The 22,448-nt window shown below is 41.1% G+C and overlaps 1 protein-coding gene across 1 annotated transcript in view; it reads left to right on the forward strand.

Annotated features, from left to right (window-relative positions):
* The window catches only part of MED13L (mediator complex subunit 13L), a 167,448-nt gene that overhangs the window by 103,312 nt on the left and 41,688 nt on the right, over window positions 1–22,448 (forward strand). The window contains exons 5-7 of the mRNA XM_015644004.3: window positions 18,041–18,186; window positions 19,328–19,522; window positions 19,914–20,105. Of these exons, the coding sequence (XP_015499490.1) occupies window positions 18,041–18,186; window positions 19,328–19,522; window positions 19,914–20,105 (533 nt within the window). The remainder of the gene's footprint in view (window positions 1–18,040; window positions 18,187–19,327; window positions 19,523–19,913; window positions 20,106–22,448) is intronic.

Raw genomic sequence — 22,448 nt, forward strand, 5'->3', positions numbered from 1 at the left:
CTTCTTAACAGATAGTAGCATCTGAAGAATCTTAACAGATTTTATTAAATTTTGTCTTTCAACAGGAGCATTAGGAAAGCATTCACTAATGGTTGAAAAATGTGAGCTGAGCTATTCTACCCAGGCCATTTTAATACTGAGAGTGTTTGTTGTTGAAAGTAAGAAAGGAACTACCTAGTCTGATTCTTTTCCAAAGAAATAAATTATTCCAGTGCAGAGTTTTTATTTAATATCTGTCTATCCACAGTCAGGTGCACTGAAGTGTTGTGTGGAGCAGTGACACAGAATTGGCCCCCAGGCAGTCACAGAAACCTCTCCTGAGGAAAGCACAGGCACAGTTCTGTTCCAGTGCAGGGAACAGACACATTCTTGGGGAGTGGGGTGGGCTATGTACCCACCCAGGTGCCTGGAATCAGGAATGGTGCTTCTTGCAGGACATCTTGGGTTGCAGGAATTAGTGAAGTTTGTTTTTTCATCAAGTGCTGTCAGTGAAGCAGCCAAGCCAATGGAAGTGGATGAATTCAATTTTTTTTTAATATATGTCTGGTTTTACTCAAACTTTTCCTTTATTCTGCTGAGAATCTACTTTAAATATTGAGATCTAAGGTGGGCTCTAATAAAAGAATTATTAGTTTCTGAGGTTAACCTTTTTTTTTTTACTGCAGGTTTCAAAAAGAAGATTAACAACCTTGGCCTGAAGTACAAGGGGGGAATAGCATGAGGGAGAATTCTATTTTTTTCTGGTTGTGCTTTAATTTTGTTATACTTTTTTTAACCACTTAGTTCCATGAGAAAGGATGACAGTTGTTTGTGTGTTACAGATGGAGAATGCAGAGGTGTAGGGCAGGATTGGCTTACACAGGCCAGAAGAATGAAACATAAACCTCTTCATCCTGCCCTCTGGAAGGGAAGGGTCACATCCTGTTGGTGTTTAATCCAGGGAAGTGCTACTTGTGAGGGGGAGCTTTTCCAAGGAGTCTAGAACTCACACCCAGGTTTTCTATCTGCCTCCATGCTGCCAAATTTGGCTGCTTCACTTGCAGTCTGTACTTCTGGAAAGAAAGAGAGAAATCAGAGAGAAATCTGTTTCTTCAAGTGACCTAAATAATTCTCCTGCTTCCTCTGCTCAGCTCTGTGTTACTCCGTTGCCTGCAACATTAATAGGATCAGATAATATCAGAGACTTGCGGGTGTTTTTTCATAATTATCTGTTTAACCTTGTGATTGAGGGTAATGCATCTCCTCCATCTGTTACTAATTCAGCTGAAGTAAAAGTAGTTTGTCTGTTTGGAGGCTGTTGGAGCAAACACTGATGGAAAATTGTGAGGAGCCTTTAATAATGTCATTAACTGACTTTGTACCTCCTTTGGAGTTAGAAATGATTATTGATGCAGGCCACCAGTCTGAATTCTAGGTCAAAAAATCTCAAAGCTCTGCTGATTCTGATAGATGTGTTGCAATCATTGTATGAAGGAATTTTGTAGGTGCTGTTTCAACTTCCATATTCTAAACCTCGTCACCACACTTCACACTAATGAGCAGGCTGGGGAAAGAAGCCAAGAAATTAATGGACCATAGAAACTAAATTACCCTTTCAACCCTGAAGGAAGTCTTCCCTCGCTCAGCTCATGAATTGATCCCAACACAAGGAAAACAGAACCTGCTAAATCCATTTGCTGGCAGTGTCTTACCTTGGTATTAAATCCGTGTAGTTTTATACAAAAACATACTGTGTCTTCTTTCTAAATAATTTTCCTAGATTTAGATTTCATTCAGACTTCCATGTGTGATAAAATTTGGCATCTATCTTTCTATCAGAAAGGGGGGAATGATTTTCCCCCCTTTCTGCTCCTCTGAATTCCCATGGCTGCTGGAAAATTGAAATCCTTTTGGCTTTATGGAGAGAGGTTTAGCAATGGAAATTTCAAGACTAGCTTAGTTTGCTATTGCACTACTTATCATCAGCCTTTATGTTATAGAAGGGAAAATTGTGAGGAAAACCACAGTTAACTGCAAAGTTCTCATGAGACACATGTTTTTAGATACTTTGAGAACCTTGATATTGTTTGGTTAAGAAAAAATTAAGCTGTATGGAATCCAGTTTTCTCACTTGGCTGACCTTATCCTTACAGTTCACCTGGACTCTGTGGGATCAGTGAATGTATATTCTTACAGACAAGGTGTTTAGAACCCTAAGACAGATGTCTTGTTTTCAGCAGCACTTCACCTGTCCCACCTCAGATGGTGACTTAATGACCCAACAAGTAGCACTACTGAGGAATCTCTCTCTACTTAGAGTTTATGAAGAAATGAAAACCACTGAACCTGTCTGATGCTGGTGTAGCTTAAATTTGCAAAAAATACTGTGTTCTAACTGTTTAAAGCAGGTCTTGAGAAGCTTTGTTAACATAAGAGGGAAACTCTTGGGTTATACAGATTGATTTCCAGTGGGGCTTTTGCCAGCATCCTTATGTCTGTGAGGAGATGTCTTGGAGCTCTGCTCCTTACATCATTAAATGTTCTCAAGGGTTGGCTGTGCTTTCTTAGGGTTTTTACACCTGAAAAGCCTCTCATGTTCCATGCTCATCTCAGCTTAAGCTGGGTCATTGTTCTCTTGATGTTTTTGTGGGGCTTTTTACTCAAGAAGAAATCAGCAAAATAAGTCAGAAGTGACAAGAAGTCTGGAATGAGAGGAGCTGCTTGTGAATCTAAGTCACTCTGGATATTAATTATGAGTCCCAGAAAGAACAGCTTCTCTGGAAGCTTGGTTCAGGACTGGTTATGTGATTGAAATAAGAATATCATGTTCCATCGCTGTGCACTCAAACTTCCTTGTAGAAGGATCAGCACATTTAGCTGACAATTTGCAGCCATTACAGATTTTATGTCCTGCTTGGGTAAAACAACAGGAAACTCCTGCTGGATTTTGGATGCAGATTGCCCTTTGAAGCTGATGGTATGACAAAAGTAATTCATCCATATGAACATGTCATATATTTTCACAAACACATAATTTCATTTCTGTCATGGAACTGTGTCTTCCTCTAGCAGATACCTGTTGAAAGTTCCATTTATGTAAAATACAAAAGTGTAGCTTTTTGTGTGATGTTAGCAATTTCTGTATGATCCAGACACACTGACAGAAACAAATTGTCTCATTGCTGATACCTGCTGCAAATTGCTGGCTGGCTGAACAGAAAATGTTCACAACTTCTGTCACTTGTGTATTGGCCAGTGTGACAAAACTTCTCACTTGGTGGGTTTTAATGTTAATGAATGATAATTTTACACTTAATTTTTATATAAGGATTGTGGGTTTTGGTACTTTCAGGGAATTTTTTTTCCTCTGAAGGCCTGTCTTGAAAATGTCTTAACTAACATGTGTGTTAAAGAGAGAAGATGTAGTTCACAGAATGCATAAGGAATGTAGGTACTTGGATCTTTAGGCTGTTAGAGTATCAAGAGGGTGTGAAATCCCTCTTGCCTCTGGTTAGTGTATCTGAGGAGTTGTGTTGGGCATGGGGGCCTTTCTTTTTGTGGTTTGAGTGATTCCTGTCAAATTTTGTTGCTGATGATTGAAGCACAATAACATTTAATAACTTCAGGCTGCTGCACTGCTGCTTCTGGTGGTTTGTGCTTGGGATATGGTGTGTGATCTTTTGCTTCACCAGATCATAATGGTACCAGTCATAGCTGTAGTGCACACTGGAGTTTGAATGTTCAGAAGTTTTGGCAGCCTGTCAAGTGACCAGGTTGAGGGAGGAAAAAACAGAATTAGGAAGTGTTTATTTGCTTTTCCTTCACCATACAATTCAGTCAAAAATTAACAGTATTTAAATGAAAGCCTGAAGAGAATATTTCTGACCTTGAGGAAAATCCTGCCACATCTTGGTGACCTGTTAGAAATAATGATGTTGTAGGGGTTGTCAGGGAAGTTTTGCGAACTTGTACGGTTTGAACACTGTGGAGTCCATGTAAGCATGGCTGCTTTACCTTTTAACAGCTGAGTTCATGGAGCTCAGTGGCTTTCCCTTGTGGGTACATTCCCTTCCAGTGCTGGGTCTGCTGAGAAGAGGTCCGGTTGGAAGCTCAGGGCAAGCTGCATCTTTTTTTCCCTGCATGCTGTCTGTATGTGGCTTTGCACTGTGCACTGACACTCAGCATTACACATGTGGAGAGCTGTGTACACATGACAGAATCATTTCTGCCTGGTAATTAATGGGCTAATCCAGCTTTTAGAGCAATTTCTTTCATTTTATTTCCATGTTTGGGTTGAAGTCGTTCTGAACAGCAAACAAAGCTGTGCCACCACCACAGGCAGCAGCACAGAACAAGCCTGAAAGTTTAGAAGCATTTTGTTTCTGTCCGTGGGTGAGAATTCAGCACAAAGCGACGGCTGCAGCACATTCCTGCCTCAGGAATTGTTTGGCCTGGCAGAGATCCTGAGTCAGCAGCTGGCAGCACAGGCCAGGGCACAGGCACTGGGCTGGCAGGGGCTGAGCCCACTGAGGGCGGCACAAAGCTCCCACAGGTCTCAGGATGGAGAAATCGGGAGCTGCTGGAGGTGGAGGGTGGATGAAGATCCTGGTTTCCCTTTCTCTGGGGGTCACTCTGTGTCAGTGTCCCACGGTGGGTGGGTGCTGGTCACCAGAGCTCTGTCTGCTTCACTCATTTGGGTGGAGTTTCAGTCCTGCCAAGACACAGAATTGGTATTTCAGGCATTTCTATAAAATACTTCTCACTGCAGAAATGTTTTTCTGCAGTGGTGGGGTTGGGGTTTTTTCTTTTCATTTTCTGACAGAAACTTGTTCTTAATTCAAGAGGAAAATGAGGGAGAAAAGAATTTATATTATAAAATTACTTGGTGGAACTGAAAACACTAAATCTTGCATTTGATATGAGAATAATTATTTTTCCTTCTTATTCTTATTATTCGTTCTTAAATTTTTTTCTTGGAGCATACTTTCTCTAGATTTCAGTTCATTTGTTTATCATGTGTCTGTGTAAATTTTTAAAATGCAACAAGCCTTGGACTGATGTGCAAAAATACTACTTTCATTTCTACTTAAGCCTCATGTGGTTTCAGCTGTTTTTAGCTTATTTGAAATAATTTTTCTTTTCTTGGTTGAGCACCTTATAGAAGGGGTGAAGTCCTTGGCTCATTTTTAGATTTACTTTATTGTTTAACTAGAGAAATTCTACCTTCATTCTGATACCTTTTAAGGTGTTATTTTGTGGGAAAATAAAATGTCCTGTCCCATTCCAATACCCTTGAAATTGCAAGTGGTTTTAATAGGCAAAACCCTCAATATATTGGGATTTTTCCCTTCTCTTAGGATTGTGATGCTGGAGGTTACTGGTTTAGTGTCCAATACCTCTGTTCCCCACCTGAGGAATAATTTCCTTGGTGACAAATCCACCTCTCCCTATCTTTGGCACTGAGTTACTTCCATGTGCCTTGTAAAAAAACGAAGAGAGGAACAGTAGGTAGGTGAGGACAAGAAAGCAACAAAATTTAAAATAATTATCTGTGACCTGCAATTGTTATTTAAACCCCACCAAACATTCAGGTCATGATTGGGAGCTGGACTAGTGAAGATCAGGGAGTGAACATGGTTGGCTGAATTGTGCATCTTTAATGCTTTGTATCCCTGCTAGTGCAGTTCTTTCTCCATTCCTAAATGTGATTTGTGTGCTACCTGTTTCAACTGCAGTCACTCTCCAGGGACATCAAATGGGAGGCAGCATGTAGGAGCTAAATTATTTGGAGAGGATTCAGTGATTGACTTAAATGTAAAGGGATTAATTGGTCTCTAAACTAGTCAATTAAACCGTACTCCGAAAGTGGAAAGATCACAAATGCATGGCAATGAATAAATTAATGCATTTTTCATGGTTTTAGAATTTTCTACATGTTGCTTAATTTGTTTTGAATCATAAAATTTATTTCATTAATTGTGATCATGCTGCATAATGGACGCATGTGAAATAATTTTGTGCAGCCATCCTCCTAAAGGACAGCTGGCAGCAGGCTTACAGCTCAAATTTCAGTGTGTATTAGGAGGTGTTTGCAGCCTTGCAGGCTTTTTTACACACCATACAGCAAAGGAGAACAAATTTTCTCTGAGACCATGCTGTAAAATGAGGTTCAGATCTCTTAAAACTTTCTCTCTGTCCTGTGTAGCTCATTAAACCTTGTGCTCTTCAGTAGGAGTGTGAAGGGCATTTTATGTCCTTAGTGCTTGGTGCTTGAGCAAGGTGTGCTGTGCAAGAAAATGGGGAGAGATTCAGGCACTTGGTTTTGCTTTGTCATTTGGGGGGCGGGGATTTGGTTTTTTGTTTCATTTTACCAAGGTATGGTTGAGTGTTATTTCCTTCCATTTTCCTTTCCATTCAGTAGTGCTGTTGTGCTGTCACATTTAAGAGTTCAGCTGTGAGTCCTGGGAATATTAAAGCTTTCCATCAGGATTCATCTCTCTTCGTGTTCTGTAATTGAAAATACTGAGTTACTATTATAGATTTATAATCATGTAAAGATATCAGAAGATTTGGTTTGTGGGGAAGAAATTAATTTAGAGGGGGATCAAGTCTTGCAGCCCTTACAAATTTTGTTTCCAGTTGCCACTTCTAAACGGATGTGAGATGGTCAGAAGGTCCCCAGCTCCCACGTTCTGAGAGCAGGGCTGCTTCCTCACTGGAGAGCTCCCAGTGCTGGTGCTCACCTGCCAGAAAAACAACTTTCCTCACTCTGGAGAGTGGGTACTGGGATTTAATGCCTGTAGAATCTGAATTTCTTTTTAAGATTGTGTGAATCTGTGACATACAACTCACAATATAATGCTTTACTTCTCCTTTTCTCTTGGGGAGCCCACAGTAAGCAGCACTAATCAAAACCGCATTAATAGTTTTGAGATTTTGAGAACAATATTCTTATTATTTCTGTGTTGAACAACCTGGGTAACCACAATTCCCCCTGTTGATGTACTTGCTTTTTGAATGAAACTGATAAATTTAATTTTAAGTGGAGTGAACTTAATGACAACAAGAAATGGACGTGTGGCCCTTCTTCCCCTTTGCTTTGCTGGGTTTTTTTCCCAGGAATCTCTTTTCAGAATGGCCTTAATCTAATATAATGCTACTTTGGATAATTGCTCAGCCTCCATGGGGTGAAGGGGAGAAGGGTGCATTAACCTACATTAGCAGGCAGGAAAAACAAGGCAGTGCCGGTCTTGCAGGCAGAGGAGGAGCCTCTGACGAGCTGGGCTTTATTTTTATAGCTCAGACATGGAAAAGACCCACCCTGGTTGTGCTCTGGCTGCTGGCTGTGGTGACAGAGCCTGTGTGCATGTCTGGGGAGCATCCCTGTGACTGAGACTGCAGGAATTTAAATTGGGAGAGAGCAGATGAATTGTTGTGTCTGTTAACTTGTGAATTACTGGGCCCTGTGTTACCATGCCAGTGCTGCTTAACTTACAAAGCAGGGAGAGACGCCTGGCTGCTTGTGAGAAAATTAGGTATTTGATTGTAAGAAACACGTGTCTTTTCTTTTATGGGATTTTAGTTTTCATTATTTTTGAGCTTCATGTTTAGGATTTGTTTAACTATCTGATTATCTTGAAAGAATTTGGATATAATAATTTTAAAGCTTCACACAACCCCTCCCTAATTTAAACATGTGGTGCAAGCAGGAGTAAGTGGCAGCGGCTGCTTCGCTTTCTTCCCCATGCTACGAGCAGTCTGAAAATGATGTGATATTCACGTATTATTTCCCCTTGTACCTTATACCTGCTAGTCAGGGTTCTTGTCAGCTAGTCAGGTTCATTGACAGCTGGTTTTGTTCCCATATTTTTAATTTTTTTAGGTCTCTCTATCTGGATCTGCACAGCACTGGGTGGTTGTTCCAGCTTGGTGCTCCCAGGTGAGGGAATGTCTGGTTACTGCAGAACTCAGGGCTGTTATTTGTAAGAACACCACGTGTGTTACATAAACAAATAATGTGACCTTTCAGACTCTGCCTCCATAATAACAGAGTAGCCCTATAAAACACACAGCAATGCTTATCCACGTCACAGTGTTCATTCAGGTTACAGGGGTTTTAGAGTAGTCATTTCTAACTAATGGCTGTTGAGATCAAAGCCATTTCAAGCCAAAAGAGGCTATCAGATGCCTTAAATTTCTATATTTCAGATTTAATTGTGATATAAATTAATACAGAATTAGGTATTTTTAGTTAATTTGTTACAAATCAATTTCTGTGGTATCCCATGTTGATGCTCTTCTTAAATGTGCAGTTTTGAATCCAGCAGAGCACAGAGCAAATATTGGTGACAAGCTCAGCTGTAGCTTTGAGTGAATCTGTGCTACAAGGACATAGTCAAGTAAGGAATTGTCTAAAGCAATTACTAAGGGTTCACTGATGACTTGTGACTTTACTCCTAGAGCAGCATTAATTTATGAAAATGAAGCTCCCAATATAAATGTGGTTTGATACTCCCCCATACCCGAGTGTTAAATACTAATTTTGTTTCTCTGCTGAACGTGATTTCATCACTGACTTCACACACAACTCCTGCAATTCAGGTGTGAGACTGAAAACTAGCCTGACTTCATTTGGATAAAGTTAACTGCCCACCAATGGCCAGTGTGTAACACAAATCTTAATAGAAAGGATAATATTTTTACCCCTTTATCAGGGGTAGAGGGAAGCCTTTTTCCGAAGCTTCAGCTCTGTTTGGATCCGTGACCACAGACAAATCATTTTGACTGTGCCAGTCAACCATCCAGCTGGAGCAGTGAGCCAGAGTAACTGATAGCTGTGTTATCTGTGATAAAACTGCCACAGAAAGCTTCAATTTAAGGGAACCCAGCATTTAAACTTTGCAGGGCCGAGCTGTTAAGGAAAGGTCAGTTTATGCCTTAGGCTGAAAAAAAAAATGGCAATAGCTGGTTGGCGAACCTCCATCAGCGCTCGTCAGGCTTGTGCTGGAGTTTGGGGTTATTAATATTCAAAAGAATTTTTCCAGTCCTGATCTCCAGAGCACAACTGCTCATGACAGTTCTGAGGCCTGGATGGTATTTAAGAAATGCTGAGACTAACAGCACAAAAAGAGGGCTTTTTGGAAGATTCCACATGTAACTAACATGTAACTTATTCATGTGTCATGAATAACTTATGGGGCACATTGAATATATGAGCTTATCTGCCTGCATTCTTGTTTGAAAGGGTATCAGATCTTTCTTGTAAATGAATCTTCCTAAGGACCCATTTCAGACCCTGTGTGGAAACAGTGCTTCAGACAGGGAGACATGGCAGGAGGGTGATAAGAGCAGGGATTTTAGGAGATTTATATGCAGTTTTTTCTGATGTGATGGTATTTTGAGTATGCTAAAGCAACAAATACTGTATCCATTCTGAAAATCTTCTAGTTAATTATAATCCATTTCATAGTTTTCACTGGTACTATTGTTTTTAAATACCTGGTGATGCTAGTACAGATATAAGCAAGTTCCTGATTCCTAAGGACATAAATTAAAAAGCTCAGAATTTCCAGTGAAAAATACATGTTTGTTTTGGCATTAACCTGAAAATAACTTTAATAACCTCCATGCTTCTTTTTTGGTATGCATTTATATAGTACTTTAAAGTCTATATCCTGTAGTACAGTAGAAATATGGTCACAGCAACTTCTGTGTTTTCTAAATAGGGCAGGATCCAGTGTCTCATCACGATGAATTTTAATTCAAAATGAATATAATAAACTTGCAGAATCACTTTTTGGTACTGGCATCTTAAATAATTCAGAAGAGTTGTAGTTCTAAATCAGCACTGCTCTGAAGTGTGGCACAAATGTAACAAATAATAGACTCGATAATCCTCAGTGCCTCGAGCTACATGGTGTGGTACAGTCCTGACTGCATCACTCATCATCCCTCTGCCAAGGGAGCAATGTTCACTGGGATTTCACTGCAGGAATTTTATTTCAGAGATCCAGGAGGTCCTTTGGGTTTGGCCAGCTTTATCTGGTATTGATTACATTTAGTAAAAATCAGATTGTATTAAAAAATTATAATTTAGCACATAAAATTTTTAGAGATCTGAATTTCTGATACAGGGAAAACTGCTTATGTTGATCTGTTCTGTGTCTCTACCCTACAACCTCTGCTTGTCTACTGCAGGTAGGATTTTTCTAACCTGACATGCCTTCAATACTCCTGATTTTGGAGCATTGGTGGGAGGATGCACAAGCTCCTCACCTGTTGAGCAGCACTGTTGGATTGCTGTGCTTTGATCTGCTGGTTACAATCCTACTGGAGATGGATCCCAGCCCATTTCCAGAGCAGGAATCCTCTGCTGTTCTTTCGAGCTGGTCAAGCTTTCAGCATGAAAACTAAAATCCTGCATAGCTGTGCTCTGACTTTAATGTGTTTATTTTCATACTGGCAAATGTATCGACCAACCTTTTGTGCCATCTGTCATTGTCCCACATTTCTGAATATATGGGATAAAGATAAATGCTGTCCTTGATCCAGGGACTTCCTTCCTTTTTGCTCCAGGTTGCCTTTGGTATTAACTGATATCAAGAGCAGGGTTTGTATGTATGTATGTATGAAAGTAAAGAAAAGAAATACATTGCAGTGGTTGTGGCAGCCCTGCTGCCTGATTTAGTTATTCAGGGTATTATTTTGGATTATTTCTTCAGTAATCATCAGTGGTCTGAGAATGAATTCAGTTCATCGTCTTAAAAATTGTGGGAAACAATTTTAGACCACCATATTTTGACAAATCACATTTTATGCACATGTGCAGGTAATAAATAAATAAAGCTAATAATAAATCAATAAACCTTGATGTTCAACACACAAAACTTACTTGATACAGAAAAATAAGGGTCTATAGTGCATATTTATGGGACATTTTCACCTATTATACTGTAATACTTCGCTGAGGATCACAGGAATAAAGCTACTCCCGTTGTACATGGAAGGGAATCTCTCAATGCCAGCACACTGGAGGAGCTTCTTATACATTTAAATTATTCATTAATAAAAATGGAACCAAATATTGAACACTGCTTCAATACAGTGTAAAAATATGCTTATTTCTATGTGTAGTTTCCCAGGCAAGCATGGATGGCTGTTGCTGCAGAACCTGCTCCTCACAGCAGGAGCACTGTCCCTGTTACTTACTCACAGCCAAGCCTATTCTCTGTTCTGTAAGCAGTCCAGTCCATCTCCAAAAAACCCAAACCTGGAGCTCTCCCAGCCTTCAGACATTGGGATAAACAATGGAGGAAATGGGAGCAGTTTCTCCCATTTTTCCATCAAAGGACATGACCTTGTCTCCAGTACAGTCTTGATGTGGGTCTTGTTCCAAGTGGTCCTACAATTGAATTACTGCTCAGAACAGGCTGATGGGATGTGCAGCATTTCCCCTGGACTCGTGCAGGTGCTGCTGTTCTTACCCTGTCCCACTGCAGATTGATGGATCCATTGGAAGAATACCCCCCCGTGTCCCCCAGGCTGGCAGCTCAGCCTGTGTGTATGTTTATACTCAGGGGAGGGTGGGAGGATGCTGGAGATGGGATCAGGGAGGGAATCCCGTTAGGGAGGTGTGTGTTGGCCTTGGCAAGGGCTTTGCTGGTGACAACCGAGGCAGTGTTGAGATAATAAGTCTGTAACACAGCAAGTGTTTAGATAATGTTATCTAAATGCTTGCTGCATTGTGAAACTGTTATCTTAGTGCTTTTACTTCACTACTGGCAAAAGGCAATTAATATGTGTACAAATTAATTAAAGGCAATTCATTCATATACAAAGTTTCTGTCTGTGCATCTCATACATTTTTAAAAAATCCAACAGAATATGTGAGACAACAAATGGACTTACTGATACCATTATTAAAGATCTGATAGTTCTGGGAACTGATGTTCTGTTCCCTGCTTTTTATTTCTTTGAGTTGGGGAAGAGAAAGAGATAACAAGATCAAGAGGCAAGGAGTCTTTGCAAAAGCAATATGATTTAATCTGCAGCTTGGCCTCCTGTATTCTTATTCTGTGCCATACAAAAACTAGTGACTGAGCAGAGTTGTATAACCAGACATCAGTTTCCATTGTTCATGAGGCAGCAGTGTGTTCACCTGAAGAAAAGGTGTTTCAGGTGCTGTGATACAGTGAAATAATTGCTCCACCTGGTTTCAGCTGGGTGTTCATTAGCCTTGGGACAAGCTCCAGCTGCTGGGAAGTGTCAGCCCCCAGAGAATGCTGGATCCAGTTGGGTAGGGAGTCCTCACTTCCCAGGGGCTGGTGTGTGGAGTGACAGAGTCCCAAGCAGGTTCCAGGTTGGTGTTTCCATATTTCAGTGTGGACCTGTGTCTGGGGCCACAGTGTAGAGGACCTGGCTGTGGGGGTCCCATGTCTGGTGCAGAAAAGGGGGCTGGGTGTTGTTGGGAGGCTGTGGTGTCCAGAAAACTCTGAAATTGCCTCATGCCTGGAAATACTTTCCTTTTAGCTTTAATTGTGGTTTTGAACTTGCAGTTGCCCTTAAGTGCCAGAAAATGGCCTGGCCTTTTTTGTTTGCTGCTCTAGGTGCTCCTCTGCTCTCTTGGTGTATGTGAGGAAGCTTTCTCTGCTAGCACAGTGGCCTGGCAGAGCCCTGGGGCTCCTGCCTGGACCATGGTGTGTCCTGGGGGATCTGGGCACTCTGGGAGTGCATCCCTCCCCTCAGCTGGGCACTGGCACATTTAAGGCCACTCTGCACTGAAACTGAGGCTCTGTCTTCTCTAAAATCAATGCAGGCAGCCTTTCCTCCCTTCCTTTAGTGGGAGTTTGCTCAAGTTCAGGATTCCCTGGGGATATTTATTTCCAGAATATTGAAGAAGAGCTGATTTACATACTGGACTGTTAATTTCTGTGGTGTTGGAGTGTTACTGACTGTAGGGGTGTCCAGGTGCTGCCATCTCCTGCCCAGACCCTGCTGTGACCTGCTCTTGTCCTGTTGCTTTAGCAGCTTTAAAGTAAATTATTTTATTTTGCTCTCACTTACTTTTCTGTTTCAGATTTGTCTTTCGATGCCCTCTTTTTTGTAGTCCACATTAAACAAATGATTTGGCTCTTTTCCTAATGCCTGTGCCTTGCTGCTGCCTCTTTTCTGACATCAGACATGATGAATCTGTTTTGGGGTAACAGTGACTTGAGGGCTTTCAGATCCCAGTCTTAACTTTGAGGAGAATTAAAGCAGCCGTACAATTTCTTGGTCCAAGCAAGAAATTGTATTAATTAAATACAATTAATCATACACAGTCAGTGGCTTTGTAGACAATTGCTGATAAAATAAAGGAGAAGCAAGAGGTTGCCTGCAGCCTGGAGGGCGAGTCATGGGAGCTCAAACTGCTCTGTGGAGAAATAAGTATTTAAAAAATGCTCAGCCCTGAAATTGTTCTAAAAATAGGCTGGATATGTACAAATACAGGATTCTTAAATTTTCAGTGTGTTTTTCTAAGGAACCTTTAGTGTCAGTCCTAGCATGAGGTTCCCAACTGCCCTTTCCAGGTGTGTCAGGAGGTTGCAGTGTTTGGGACGAAGCAAGCTTAGACACTGTGCACTGCATGGCAGCAAGGGGTTTTCAGGGAATGGTTTCAAGTCCTTAAAATAATGATGATAAAATTGATACCATGAAACTATTGTTTTAATATTCCTCGAATAAGGAAAAAAATTGGTTGTGTTCAATTAGTTTTTTTGTAGCATCTTCTTCCCCAAATCCCTCAGTAATTGTTACTGGTAGTTTGACTTCCACGTTTGTGGTGTATTTTGGAATCTGTAGGGGGCAGTTTTGACTTTATACAAGATTTACATTAGTATATACATTCCAAACTTGGTTAGGAATTGTAGTATCTTGGCATTTTTTTCCTGTACAGTTTGAATGCAGAACAGACAGGGTTCCAGTCAGTATTTATCCAAACCTCCCAAAAAAATGGAAACAACACCTGAATCCATCAGTTGTTTTCCTTTCTCTGCCAATGTTGTGGAGTTTAAATGTAGTCAGGTTTTCATAATCCTCATCTGATTTTTATATGTAAGTAAATGTAATGTTATTTTCTTTAAGTCATTTATAGTAACTGAGGAATTGGCATTCATAAAGTTTATGGGAAGTCCTAAATATTACATTGCCAAGGCATTCAGCTACATTTTTAGGCATCTCAAAAGTTATTTGAGGTAATTAAGGTCCCAGAGGAAACACTGAAAGACAGATAATGCCAGCTGCAGGTGATTAGGTACCAAAGTGAAGGCTTGATTTTTCTGTGTTATGGAGAAAAAGTACCTGCAATACTTAAGAGGACACAGATCTTTTGTTACAAAAGGTTATTTGACATCACTATTTCTTTGTATTTCTGTTAATAGATGCCTTTTATTTAAGTAGCTATTTTAATTTTAGCACACAAGTCTCAGTGAATGTAGTGGAAATATTGTTGAAGGTGTGTGCCAAAGTGTTCTGCTGGCTGCAGACCAGTGCTCAACGTTTTTCCCACCTCAGCCTTAGTGCAGCCAGAGTTGGAAATAACATATATTCTGTATATGTTCTATACATTCCACTGGGGGAGATCACATCCTAACCACGGCAGCTGTCAGGCACTGGGAAAGGAAAGAAAGGTTTCTGAAAAAGTACCTGTAAAAAAGAATTCCTGTGTAGTGTGACCAGAGTGCTGTCACAGTTTTGCTCTCTGTTGTGGTTTCATGCTGGTTGAAATGTCAGGTACCCATAAAAACTGCTCACTCTCCTCTGCTACAAATGGGAAGAGGAAGGAAAAAAAAACCCAACAGGCTCGTGAGTTGAGATAAGGACTGGGAGAAAACACTTTAAGGGTGAAACAGGCTCAAATTTAAAATTATAAAGTAAATTCATTAGCAGTCAGAGGAGGAGTAAAATTGTGCCTCTGACTTTTTGCCCTCTGTTCCTGTGTTAGTGTGTGCAAAGTGAATGTATAGTACAGCTGTGCAAAATTAGCAACATTTGTATTATTGTGCTTGTCCTGAGCTGGCAGCTCGAGGTATTCCAACAGACTTTGGGGAGTAGGGAGATCATTTGGAAGCCATTTCATGTGCCTTTCTGGTGGTTTCTGATGGTTTTATCATCTGATCAGAAAAGAGTAGAGAAAGGAGGGTGATTAAAAACCCACAGAGATAGTGGAGTGGCTTCTCAAAAGCCTGTCAGCTTCAGTTTTTGAACTGGGTTGAAATAAATGTAAATAAAATAAAAACTCAGTCTGAACATGGTGTTGAATGTTTTTAGGAACCCTGGGCTGATCTGCATTTTGTGTTCAGTTTTTTGTTGGTGCAAAGAGAAGTGGATCTGGTAGAAAAACTGGATATTGGTATTGTTGGTGGACTCTAGTGAGGACCTGAACAATTTGTGTGTTTTGGAACTTTATGTGATGTGAATAGGTTGAATGTACAGTGGAGCTCAGTGGTGGATCAGGTGAAGCCTGGTGCTGGGGCTGTGTGAGGTTTCTCCACTTGGATTTTATTCCAAGATCTGGCTCACATTTGTAGTCAGAGTGATTTCTTTGGGCTGGTATTTCAGGAATGGTGTGAGCTGTACTGCATGCAGGAATGTCAGGAGGCTGGGAGCACTTGCCAGAGCGGGACACAGCCCAGCAGTGTGTGCTCAAATTCTTATTTGTTACTAAAGGAAACTTTCACTCAGGGTCATGGGGACTGCAGGAAGTCCCCAGGCCTTGATCTTTATTATTTCTGGTCTTGAAAGCTGAGCTTCTGGTGGTGACTGGCACCAGAGGGAGCTTCACTTGTGTGTCAGTGCCTCTCCCCTGGCAGAGTGGATGGGGAGTCAGGGAGGGAAGCAGGGCAGGGCACGGGGTCCTGGAGTTGGACCTGCTGGGCAAAGGGGCTTGTGCCAATAGCTCCACCAAGTCTGGTCTGAGGGAAAGCACTGCTGGACTGGGCAAGCTTTATTGCTCTCTTCCTAGAGCTGGGCATGGTTTAATTTGGATCCAGTGCTAGAAATGATCCATCTTTCACTGATGAAGTCCTTATTGCTGGGTGCGAGCAGTAACATTCATTACTGTTATTCCTTAATCTGGCATTCAGGGAAGGGAGATGGGCTGATACTGTATTTGTACACCTCTTTCCCCCATAATTAATTGTCTGTACTCTGTCTGAAGGTATCTAATTCTGTGATCTCAGTTGCTAATTCTGGTGTTTGTTGATTCTCAGTTGAAAGTTAGTGGCATGCATTGCCTTCCCACCAAAACGAAACAAATCTTTTGTCTTTCAAGCTCTGATTTGGTGTATTCCTTATCCTCACAGTGTTTGTGGGTAGCTGTGAGTGTTGCAGAAGATTCCACATGATTTGTTCATGCCAGAGCACTTTGCAAGACACTTGAGAGGGTCCCTTGCTGGTCCCAGTTTTTTCCCTTCAGTTCAATAGCAGCCACACACAAGACCCACAGTTAAATCCTGCGGGAAGCTTGCAGAATCCAAAGTGTTTCTGTGTATATCCTAAAGGCAGGAGCTGAAAATAACAGCTTTGCTCTCTGCTTTGGAAGTGCTGACCTGCTGCGCATGAACCCTCTGCAGACATTATCCCCACTTGATCTTACACCAGATCTCTCATGAGGGTTTTATTCATTAAAACCTTTATATTAAAGGCATTCACCCTGTGTAAGGAAACAAATGGGTTTTGATGAAATAATTGGACTTTGCTGTAATTTTGTATTCCTTATATGTGCAAAAATTGTTCAGGAGGTTTTATTACATGAATTTATTTGCTTCTCCTCTTGGGGCAGGATAGAAATACCTGTAGTCCGACCCATTTTGTCCCATGTCCTGTTCCCTCCCTTCCCCCTCATGTAACTTAATGCTCAATTTATCACTTCATCACCGAGGATAGTGAAATTGCTTTCCTTTGTGAAAATTGAAATATAACGAAACCTTTTATTTAGAGGAATTATTGTTGCAAAGTACTTCAGAATCACGGATGGCAGCACTAGGGAAGTGTAGCTGTTACCTCTTATTTCAGTAACCTTTTCTCTCCAGATTTTTCTCAGCTGAACATTTTTTTCTGGTCTCTTTTGTGGTAGGATTTGAGGCTTACAGAAGAGGAACTTGAGCTACAGGATGACAGGTTACTCTGCCCAATGTGTGGACTCAGAGATTTAGTGAGGTTAGAGCAGCTCCCAATTCTAGACCATCAGTGTCATTATTTAGAAACAACTGGCAGCAATAGCAGAGCAGTTAGCTGACTTGAAACACTAAAATGAAATGGTTATAGTTGCCTCTGGTTTTTCTTCTTGGTGCAGGTAGTGAGAGCTGAGTGTAAAACACAGTTTAGGGCTGGCCCTGTGCCAAAGCCAACACCCATAAAACTGTGTGCAGCTCTTGAATTGGACAGAAAAATCTCTCACACTTACTGCAGCTCTGTACATTTTTTAGTTTATTAAAATGATTATTAAAAACATGAAATGTGCTTTTTCTTCTGGTTTTGTAGCAAGGAATATTTAAGCAACTAGTTTGCTATGGTGGAAGCCACTCTGTGGGTAGAATGGAGTGAAAACATTTTCAGTGCCATTTATTTCAAGTTAAATTTGGTCAGCAATGGCAAATCCATGGTTCACCTTAGGTTGTTGACAACTTTGTTATGTTCATGTGCTTTTATATTTTTTAATCAAGATTCTCATGAGGTGTTAGGCAAACGTCTTTCCTATTCCTTTGTTATTCCTTTTAAGCTGGACCTCATTGTGGGGTGACCTTCAAAGAATTTCTAAAGACCCATCATTTTACTGCTTGGATTCTGGTTAAAATTGCATTTATTTGTAATCAAACAAGTAGGAAAACACATTGATGAGACAGCTGCCAACACTGTTGATTATTTGTCTGATGATAGATTCCTCTGTCATGTGATTATCAGCAGGCAGTGAGCCTCAGAACAGGACAGGAGGGTGTGTGCCTGGCCTCCAAGGCTCTGAATTTCCCTCCTGGAGCCCATTAAACAGCATTAAATGTTTTCTTTTGTCTCCTCTCTCCTTCAGCGAGCACTTGTCGTGTGCCTTCACGTTCTTCCTGCACGGGGAGAGCAACGTGTGCACGAGCGTGGAGATCGCGCAGCACCAGCCCATCTACCTGATCACCGAGGAGCACATCCAGATGGCCCAGTCCTCCCCCTCGCCCTTCCAAGGTACTGAGCTGCCTGGACATCAGCCATGTGGGGATTGTTCTCCAGAACTTTCTATCCATTCACATTCTTGGTAACCTTACATGCCAAACAAATCAATTGTTTCAGTTGAAAAAAAACTCAGTGTTTAAGAAAGTCAGTGCACCCATGTGATTTTCTGACATGGTGTCTCTGTGAATCCTATGTGGATTCAAATACTGAGCTGATCTGGTTCAGGACTGCTTTTCATTCATACTCTGGCAACTATTTACTATTTTATTTTAAAAACAAGAGGTGGGTGGGTGTGAAAATGTAGCAGAAACAATGAAAAACTTGATGTATCTATTATAAAACTTGACTATTTATTTGCCAGTTTAAGAAATTAGAATTTTACAGAATTAAGTTAATGGCTTAGTAATTCATAATGCAATTTTCATGTGATGCTCTAAAAAAAATGCTTTAGAATTTTGAGTCATTGCATTATGCTGTCTTTACAACAGTCTGAAGTTATAATTTCAAAGCAATTAAAGCAAGAAATCTTAGTAAAGTTCAACATAGAGTAAAAAAACACCCAGAGACACATGAAATAATCATTTATAGAGATGTTAATTTATAGAAGCTTTATTGAAAACATTTTGTGTCTACATGTAAAGCTTTGACAGAGGCTCAGGCACTTCAATCATACATTTTATTTCAGTGAGCTGAATTCATGTCTCAGATCAAATACAACTAAAAGCAAAACTGAGTCAGAATGGAAATACCTGTTGTTAAGCAAGTAGTTTTTCTTATTTGTTGTGACTCTTCTTTGTGTATTATTTATCCTTTTTAATGCTGAAAAGTCTCATATTCCTGTGCTCTCTTCTTTCCCTGAGTGCTCATCCCTGAGTGCTGTTTCACTACACTGGGGTTGCTGGAATTTCATTTGGTGTGGAAATTATGAACCCAAACTTCCATGGGGTGCTGAGTTAGCTCAGGAGGCCTCAGTGCTCTGTAGGTTTGGATTCACACCTGTACTGGGTTTTGCAGTGGCTTTCCCTGCACCCTTCAGTCCTCACGGGATGGAAGAGTGGCTCTGGCAGGAGCAGCCCTGCTGAATGGTGGGACCATTCTTTGTTCTCCTGCAGCGCTGCTGAGTCCTTCAGGGCTGCTGTTTGTTGTGTTACAGTGCTGGTGAGTCCTTACGGCTTGAACGGGACCCTCACGGGCCAGTCCTACAAGATGTCAGACCCTGCCACTCGGAAGCTGATGGAGGAGTGGCAGTACTTCTACCCCATGGTGCTGAAGAAAAAGGAAGGCATGAAAGAGGAGGAAGAGCTGGGATATGACAACGATTTCCCTGTGGCAGTTGAAGTCATTGTTGGTAAGTTTCAATATTCTGCCTGAAGGATTAGTTTCCTTCCCATGATTTAAAAAAAAAAAAAAAGTCATCTAATTAATCAGAAAGAGCCATTATAATTTTTCTATATTCTCTCGTAGCTCTCTTGACACCAGAACATCTGAGTAGTTCTGTTGCCTCAAGCTTTTGTACTCCCTGTATCCCACATGCCATTATTCACTGGATTGAGCTACTTGTTCCAGCTCTGTACTGGTTACAGAGGGCTGGATATATATTAGCATGGAAATTCCTTAGCTCTTTGTATTTCAGATAATAAGTTTTGTCAAATTGACATTGAAAACAAGTGGAAGTAGCTGTGGTTTCTGGATATTATCAGGTGTGTCTAAGATTTGTGGTTTTCCATCTCTCTCTGCAGGGGGTGTGAGGATGGTGTATCCTTCAGCCTTTGTTCTCATCTCCCAGAGTGACATCCCAGTGTCACAGAACGCTGCCAGTGCTGCAGGCCATATAAATGTGGGCCAGCAGGGGCTCGGAAGCGTGAAGGATCCTGTCAGTACCTGTGGGATGCCCCTGACTCCCCCCACCTCTCCAGAGCAGGCTGTTACGGGTAAGCAGGGGGCTGGGGACGTGGAGTCAGACTCTGGGTTTTGCTTAGCTCCTGGGGAGTGCCTGTGTGAGCAGGGGCAGGCAGTGGAGGAGTGTTGGGGGAGGACTTTGTAGGTTGTGGTAAAGGAAAGCCACTGCTGTGAACATCCCATTACACAAAACGGAGTGAATTCAGTTCAGCTCCCTTTCCTTTAGGTACATCTGTGTGCAGTGCTGCAAAGCAACACAGAAACCACTCACCACTGGGCAACCTTCTGCCTGAACTTGGGGAATTTTTTAACCTGTTGGGCAGTACTTATTAAATTTCACAAAGGAATAGAAGTGTCAGACACACAGGCCCTACAAGTTCTGTGAGACCGTGCAGCCAGACGGGGCTAAAGAATCCTTGTTATACCCTCACTGAGGAGCTCCTGAGCTTAGCCTTTATGGGATAGTTCTGTCACATCAACAGGGTCAGTCCTGGAAAAACAGAGGCATTGAGGTTGGAAAAGTCCTTTAATGTCATCAGTCCAACCTTTGAACCTTGATGCAAAGCCAAAGAAAACAGGGCTGGATTCACTTGTCCACGATTAGAGCCTATAGATGACAATAAAAGTATTTAGTGTTGGCTGCTAATAAGTCAGAATATGAGATGCAAATTCACTTGGAACAGTGTTCTTCAAAGGAACTGAAAATTAAAATAAGCAAGAAGGTAATTAATAACCAACTGAAGCAAGACAATCACTGTTTAAATAACAATCTCTAGACAAGTATTGATGCATATTTTAATGTGCTATTGTATTTTTAAAATTTTCGGAACACTTTACACTTGTACAGTATCAAAAGGGGGATTCTATTTTTGAATATTTATAAACTATCATTTGTATAGAAGTGTTCATGTTGTCCAATCTGGCAGTCACAGCTTGTGTTTGATCTCTGCTATTGTTTGAGGGCGGTATGAATTTGTATCAGAGGGGTGCCTCTCCAGAAAACAATGACATGATTATTTTTTATCAAAAAACATTTTAAAAGTCCTTTGAAAACTGGAGAAATGGATTGGGAAAAGCATGTCATGCAGTCCAGAATCAACAATGGGACCCATAAACTGGATTACTGTGAGGCATGTAATCATACTTCAGTTCTGCCCCATACTGTTTGAAATGTGCCTTTAGTGCCATGTCCAGTTTGTAGCATCTAAAGATGTGGTTAAACTGTCTGGAGTCCACAAAAGTACAGTGAGAGTGATCCTGGATTTTTCAAACAGGACCTCCAGGAAAAGATGGACAGGATTGAGGTGGTTTACTCTAGAGAAAGTGGAATTTCAAGGAGAAAAAGAACAGGCTTTTCTTTGCCACCAATATGTAATGAATCTAAATTGGAGCAAAGCAAAACTAGGTTAAACAGGAGGACAAACTTGCTCTGAGGAAGAATAATGAAATGTTGGAATAAATTGGCTGTTGGGAAGCTACAGAAGTTCCATTAGCAGAGGGGTGATGGGTTTTGGGAGGTTTGGTGAGGGCATTTTGTAAGGTTGTTTTTAAGAAACAGATTAGTTAAATTTGTTGATCCAGCTTTCAAGCAAGGGCTGGACTAGATGATCTGTTCTCTTTTAATCATATTTTGCATGGTTGTGTCTAAAGTATGTAACAAAACAAATTGTTGCTGGAACTGGGGAATGGTGTTTTTCACCAGTGGGACCAGTTTGGACAGCAGGGGTTGTGTGGTGGCCTCTGGTGAGGGGCTGCTGTGTCCTCCACTCTGTACCATTACCTGCCATAGGTATCTGTGTTCCAGGACTGTGTCAGGGGTGTTCATGGATAAAAATTAGTGTCAGCGTGTGAGAACAAAGTGTTTTTGCCTGCTGTGAATTTCTGTATCCTGTTATGCTGTCTATTGATTTACTGTATGGTATGAAAATATTACATAATTACAGAAAGCAATAATTAATGCACTCCAATGTAACTTGAAAGCCCTGGTAGTTCCTTGGTTATCCTCTTGTGCCTCCTATCCTTGCCTTCCTATCAGACTTTTCCTTGTTTTCCTCCTGCTGTTGATACATGATGCCTCTGTGTGCATGTGATGTGTGTCTGTACACACATTCCTTTTCCCCTTCTCCAAAGGTGGGCACATTTGCCAGTTCTGAAGTTCTGACCTGTTTGTTTTTTGATCATCTGTTAAGTTCTCCACTTGCTGGAGAGCATTTGGAAGCCAGTGAAATACATGGTTAGGGGCACAAGTCTCAGTCTGGCCAGGGATTTCCATGTTTGGCTTTACAAAATGATAATCAGGGAAGATCTAACTGGAGAAAGAAATACGTAATGTGAAGAATAGAAGAAGATGCAGGGTTAGGCAGCTTGTGCACCAT

The sequence above is a fragment of the Parus major genome, chromosome 15, assembly GCF_001522545.3.
Source record: "Parus major isolate Abel chromosome 15, Parus_major1.1, whole genome shotgun sequence".
Classification (NCBI taxonomy): Eukaryota; Metazoa; Chordata; class Aves; order Passeriformes; family Paridae; genus Parus; species Parus major.